A 6,355-nucleotide genomic window follows, 5' to 3' on the forward strand; every position below is an offset into this window, starting at 1 on the left:
CTACTATTATATGCATTAGAATTAGAGTAAATGAGGTAAGTTTGTCATTACATAAAAATGTTGGGAAATGAATAGAAGTTGGCATTGAAATAAGTTGAGAGCTTCCAAATAAGATTGAACAACTCCAAACCCATCGATCCTTTCATCTTTTCCATTAGGACCCACCAAAATTTCCTCTTCACTAATCAAACTTTTTTGACCAAAGACCCTTGAAGGTGATGGCCCAAAATAGATTCACAATTAGAGGGGTTCAGAAAATGTTCAATGAACCCAACAAAAATCCATATTCTATCAGTTGGATTGGGTTATAAACTTGTTTAATTGGGTATAATTTAAACTTTATAAGTAACTATTGGTTAAGTTATTCTTCCAAAGTTAGTTCAGTTTAAGCTATTCCCAACTTAATATATTGGCATAGTGATAACGAAGAAAACAAGTAGTCATTCACCCAAAACAGTCACATACACCATAAAAGTTATGATGTAAAGATTGAAGAGATGTGTTTATAATATATATATATGATAGCGTCAAGGGACTAGGGATAGCTTTTCGACACTACCCAAATTTTCAAAAGTGATTAAAATGTCGGTGAGTATTTATATTTGGTAGAATTCTACATCGACTAAACATTGTCACCTCAAGTTTCTTGGCTTGGACGTCCATTTTCATGATTCACAGTTGCTCAATTTAGGTCGACTAACTCCAATTTCATCTCGATTCTTTCAAAGTACTCCATAGTGACCTCGGACCACACAACCTCTATCGAATGGAGAATAAAGCGTAATAAATCGAGCCTAAAGAATGTACAAAAGTATCGCAATTTAATGGTTCTATCAGTTTGATTTCTGTCCATACAATTATTGAATAAAAAAAAATAAAGACACCATTCTTTATTTTTTTTTTTTAGGGTTTAGGATTTAAAGTTACAAGTTTAGCCCTTAAATATAGGCCAAACTTTAAAAAGTTTCTACTAGGTGTTTGAACTTCCAATTTTGTATCTAAGTTCTTAAGTTTTTAAAATTGTGCAATATAAATTCCTAAATTTTCAATTTTATATCTAATAAGCTCGTGAACTTTCAATTTGTTGTCTAATAGGTCTTTGGCCCATTTAATATTTCTTAATATTCACAAACCTATTCATTATTAAAAGTTATAATCTTTAAGACACAATATTCATAAATTGACCGACATAAAAGCCATCTCTATCAATCCACTCTCGTTGACGAGACGGCAAAATTTTATGTTAGATCGAATAGATTCGTCAAATGTTAAACTATCTATTAGGTATAAAATTAAGAATTCAAAAACATGTTCGGTAGTTTTAAAATAGAGAGACCAACTAAATACAAATCTTAAAATTCATAAACTATTAAGTACTTGTTAATGTTAAAAAAAAACAATATATACAAACTAAACTTGTAATTTAACTTTAATTTAACTTTTTCTCATGACACCTAGTCTATAAGATTGTATAAAGGCAAAGAGAGAAAAAAGATTGTATAAAGGCAAAGAGAGAAAAAAGTTTCTAACTTAATCAGCTGCACCCTATCAGAGATTTGGTTACTGATTGGGTTTCACAAATTATCTTTGTTTCTTCTTTTATTATTATTATTTTGTTCTCTCCCTCTCAATAGGTATGGCAAATTCAATAATTTGTAGTGTTATGACAGATAGTTAGGACAATGACTATATGGTTGCATTCTCATTCTCGAGACGAACTATTGACTTCTTTCATCTGTCCTTAATGCAAAGAACAACCAGAAAACAACAAATTCCCTCCAACATACCTTACACCTTACAAATCTGTCACAACTTTATGTTAATAATGTCATTAATCAAGAACCAGAGGTTTTTTAAAATTCAAATGATAAGAATGTCTTTGTATAACCAACCATTTTTCTTTCAAATGTGCTTCCAGTTTAAGGGATGATAATGGAATGATCTCATTCATAAAGAGAAAGACTTTAACAGATTTCTTAATATCAAAAAGAAAAAGCTAGAGGAGGACTCACCAGTTACAAACTCAACTGGGGGTCTGTATAGGGGTGGCCAACATTGCCATCACACCTTGTCTTAAAACCCATCACCAATACATGGAAAAGGCAAAGAAGGAAAAAGAAGAAAAATTTAGGGATTGCCAAACTCTTTACACACAAACATATTTATGTTACTTTATCTCAGTCTCAGTGCCTGTTTTTGTTTAAAATTTGAGTGATATGATCTGTCTCCTGTGAGTTTTTAACTCAATGCTTATGAGGAGGGCACTGGTAGCATTTGGTGAATAATCCAAAAGTGTCAACTTGATGTATGAAGTTGAGCATGCTCGCCCAACCTCCAAATCCAAATCCCACAATCAAAACCCATCCAACCACAAATATGTTCACAGAGTACAGCCCTGCCCAACCTCCCAACAATGATGGAGCTCTCTCCACTGCATTCTGTATTATTCAATAGAGAAAAAAGAGGGTTAACAAGTTGAGAGAAATTGAATTGTGAACTGGATAAAAGGGAGTTGGGGAAGCAATAGATTAACAACCTCTCTAGCTGATGGAGAAGCAAAAGTGACCATGTGAGCTAAAGCAGGGATTATATAGACGGTGAAGCTGACGAGAAGGGATCCCACCGTCGAGTTGATTGGTCCGAAGAATGGGAAAATTATTGCCAAAAACCATATCGGTATCACTACGGGTAGTCGGGCGAGAGCTCTCTTGATCAAGCTCTTTGTCTCATGTACTCCTATGAATTTCTCCCACACAAAGTAGAGAGGTGTGCAGGCAAACCCAAATGTTATAAACTGTAGAATCAACAATCACCATTCCCAAGCGTTATATTGCAAAAAGGCACGATCTCAATGAATCTTATTCAAAATGGGGCTTGATATTTTGTAATTATAATGTCACCTGATGGATGAGCATGAGGATGACAGCAGTGTCCCTGAAGCCATTCCTAGGAAGCAAAGCAAAAGCATTTGAATGGGTCAAGAGGTCATCCCCAAAAGCCCAATAAACAGCAGAAGCTGATGGCAAAGTCAACGTAAGCACATAGAGAGTTGCCATCAAGTAAATAAGCTTGAATTTCTGTGGCTTCCACATGGCATGCATAATCTCCCTACATCAACAACAAAAAAAATTGAATACAAATTTGGTAAAACTGAATGTATGTCTTCTATTTCCAATTCTAAAATTATCTTTTAAATTCTTACACTGTTACAGCATGTCCTCCAAAGGTGTAAAGAATGTTGGTAGCCCCAGTAAAGTACAGAACCATTTTAGCAGGCCCTGAGTGCTTCACTCCCTCAGCCTTCACAGGAAAAAAAAAACAAAAAAACAAACAGAGATTACCAACTTTTGTTCATTTTAAACCTAAGTTGTATTTATATTTGTCATATTTACATTATTTACGATTTTGACCTTAGGATTTAGAGAACTGTATTATATAAACTTTCTACCCCTAGAACTGCATTATATAGACTTTCTACCCCAAGAGGCACTAATGATTTATAATTTGAATTATTCTCTCTAATAATAAATCGTTTTCCCTCTGCCCGTGGACTTAGCTAACACACTTTTAGTGAAAGACATAAATTTCTTTGTTGATTTTCTATTGTATTATGTTTTTTTGTTCATCTTTGGTGGTCGATTTCTTAACGCAAACATTATTCTTCTTCATTCTATTTCAATGAAACCCAATTCAGGTAAATGCTCAGTTTCATGTTTAAATTGAAATCTTCCATAGTAATAAACAATTAAGATGTGTTTGGATTGTTTTAGGAGCAAGCAACAAGCAGGTAGAACAGAATATGAAATTGTAAAACATTAAAGTAAAGAAAGTTGAGGGTATTAATGTTATTATAGTACCTGTCCGTGGATAAGGGAAGCAACGGTCATATACCAAGCAGTGTAGGTTGTCATCATGAGGCCAAGGAACGACCAAATTCTGTAATTGTGGAAAGAGGGTATGAAGACAGTGGTAGCACAGCAAGCGCCAAAGATATAGGTCCAAGTTCTCTTGTCCAAATTGTCGTTTATGTAATATATGTTACTGCAAAACCAAACCCATCAAAATCGTGTGAAAAAAGGCAAAGAATTATTGAAGCTTCCACTAATCCAAATTCAGGTAATTCCTTCTTTGTTATTGTTTAAACAACTTAAACTTAAGAATACCTCGCACAAGCTATCAATTGAATCACAGATCCAAAAAGGAGAAAAGTGCAGTTGAAAAACAAACCCACATTTCTCCAATGTTTCCCCAGCAACCCATCAAGAACTTCAAACCACTGCAGAAGGGAAAAAATCGAGAGCCGTTTTGGGGAAAAAGAAACAAGAAATGGGGTATGTGGTTATTATGAAGATTAAGAACTTACCTGAATGACATGGTTTCTGAAATCAACCTTCTCTCTTTCCTTTCTGGTTCTGTATTCAACATAAAGAACACTGATAAGATAAGCAGTCCAGCTTCCCATTAGACCATAGAAAAGTTGGAAAAGAATCCCAGAAAGCATCCCCAGTTGTGAAAATGAATATGGAAGTGTGAGAAGCACTTGAGCAACCTGTAAGAACCCAAAAATCCCCCCAAAAACAACGAAACCCAGAATCAGAAAACACAAGAGAGACTCAAAAAACAGATGGGTATGAAATGAAACTGCAAAATGGAGGAGTATTTTGCCTGATTAGAAGCACAGCTAAACCATGCATCATAAACAGAACCGCCATGCCAGAAGAGAGTAGAGAGCTTGCCCTTGGTGGGCTTTGAAGAATCTCCCTCTTCTCTCTCCATTTCAACATAATTTCCTGCAATTACAGTTTCAACTTTCTCAGAAGCCATTTGCGCCCGTTTGGGTAAGGTGGGAGGAAGCAATGGTTGGATTTTGAGTCTTTAAATAGACAAGAGAAGGCGCACTCTGTTTTTGCTCTTCAACTTCATCACATTACTAAGATAATGTAAATGAAGAAATGGGCTTTTATTTTAATTTTAATTAATTTGATTATTAGTTGTAATAAGTTTGAAAAAAGATATTTTTTGATAGGTTGGAATTTTGATGAAGAGATGAAATGAAGAGTTAGAAATGAATATTGAGGGTTGAGCAATAGATATAAGTTTTATTTCAAACTAAGCTGCCTTCTTCTTCTTGTAGCTTTCGGTGGTGGGTATTATGGAACTGTTTCAATCAACTGAAATTCCAATTTATTTATTTATTTTTTTTTTCCTTTTTCTTTGTTCCAGCTTTTAGAGAAGGGTAAATGAAAAGGAACGTTTTAAAAGAGGTTCTTCACATGTGGGCTTCAAAAGCAGAGTTTTATGGGCCAGGCCTAGCATGCACTGCACGAGCGGGTTGGCCCACTATCCCCATTATTTCTCTCTCTCTTTTTCTCTCTCTTTTTTTTATTTTTATTTAATAAAGCCAATAAAGAAAAAAACATAATATATATATTCCAATTGTTACAACCAAATTAAGGAGGTTGGGATTCAAACAAGGAATTTCGAGTGTTTTATTACTTTAATTTTGAATATTGGAAAGTTTAAATACTTCTCACCAATGTCATCAATGAAATGTTGCAATGACATGATTGCTTCTAAACTCACATAATAAGATAATTTAAAAAAATTCATTTTTATTATTGAATTTGTCGAATTGATTTGTTTATTTTAAACTTCCAATTTCATTAAATTACACCAAAAATTTAGATAAAGAGTGTGAATTTTGAAAATAGTTTCAATTTAAATCATCTAATAAAAGTCGTCAATGGAAAGATCAATTAACTAGTGTGTATAAGTTGCAAACAATTATATAAAGTTAAGCATGATTTAATGAAAGTGAAACTTTATAGTAAAATTGATATAACAAGTCATGCTTAGAGGTGAAAATTAATTTGTTTTCTCCCACTATAATACCTTTTTAATTTAGGCCACGCTTACATTGGTTAAAAAGTAATCCATCAATGATAATGTAAAAAGTCATCCCTAGTTGATTACTTTTGTTATTGTTTATCTACTTTATGTCGTAGTGAGATGTGGAGTCCACTTTGAAATTTGTAATCAAATTGTATAATCTAATTGAGAAATAAAATGTATTCAATCTAATTGCAATTGAAAATTACGTGAGATCTTATCTTTATTGTTTTTGTTATTGTTATTGTTACAGATATTGTTACTGTAACAGTATAAAAATTATTAATTTACATTCAATGTTACATTTATCGTTACGTTAAGGTCAAACAGAAACGGTAATGGTAATAGTAATGATAAAATGTGATAGATTTATAATTTTAGATACATACGATCAGAAATAATTTAATTATATTTGCGGTTCAAGTCTATTACGATTCATCCATTAATAAAATTATACAAATTTTCG

The 6,355-nt window shown here is 33.1% G+C and overlaps 1 protein-coding gene across 1 annotated transcript; it reads right to left on the reverse strand.

Moving 5' to 3' along the window:
• Window positions 1-1,918: 1,918 nt before the first annotated feature.
• Window positions 1,919-5,033, reverse strand: LOC120092695 (auxin transporter-like protein 3). Its single transcript, XM_039050847.1, has 8 exons — window positions 4,666-5,033; window positions 4,364-4,549; window positions 4,164-4,276; window positions 3,858-4,041; window positions 3,203-3,300; window positions 2,901-3,108; window positions 2,537-2,794; window positions 1,919-2,438 (listed from the first exon to the last, which is right to left on the reverse strand). The coding sequence occupies exons 1-8, from the start codon at window positions 4,822-4,824 to the stop codon at window positions 2,244-2,246; spliced, it is 1,401 nt and encodes a 466-aa protein (XP_038906775.1). The 5' UTR covers window positions 4,825-5,033; the 3' UTR covers window positions 1,919-2,243.
• Window positions 5,034-6,355: the final 1,322 nt, after the last annotated feature.

Source organism: Benincasa hispida, chromosome 12 (genome assembly GCF_009727055.1).
Source record: "Benincasa hispida cultivar B227 chromosome 12, ASM972705v1, whole genome shotgun sequence".
NCBI lineage: Eukaryota > Viridiplantae > Streptophyta > Magnoliopsida > Cucurbitales > Cucurbitaceae > Benincasa > Benincasa hispida.

Coding starts and splice junctions, on each gene's coding strand:
- LOC120092695 (XM_039050847.1), bottom strand. CDS start 4,824: ATGGCTTCTGAGAAAGTTGAAACTGTAATTGCAGGAAATTATGTTGAA. Junction 3,301..3,857: donor CTTCCCTTATCCACGGACAG/GTACTATAATAA, acceptor TTTCCTGTGAAG/GCTGAGGGAGTGAAGCACTC. Junction 2,439..2,536: donor CTTCTCCATCAGCTAGAGAG/GTTGTTAATCTA, acceptor TGAATAATACAG/AATGCAGTGGAGAGAGCTCC.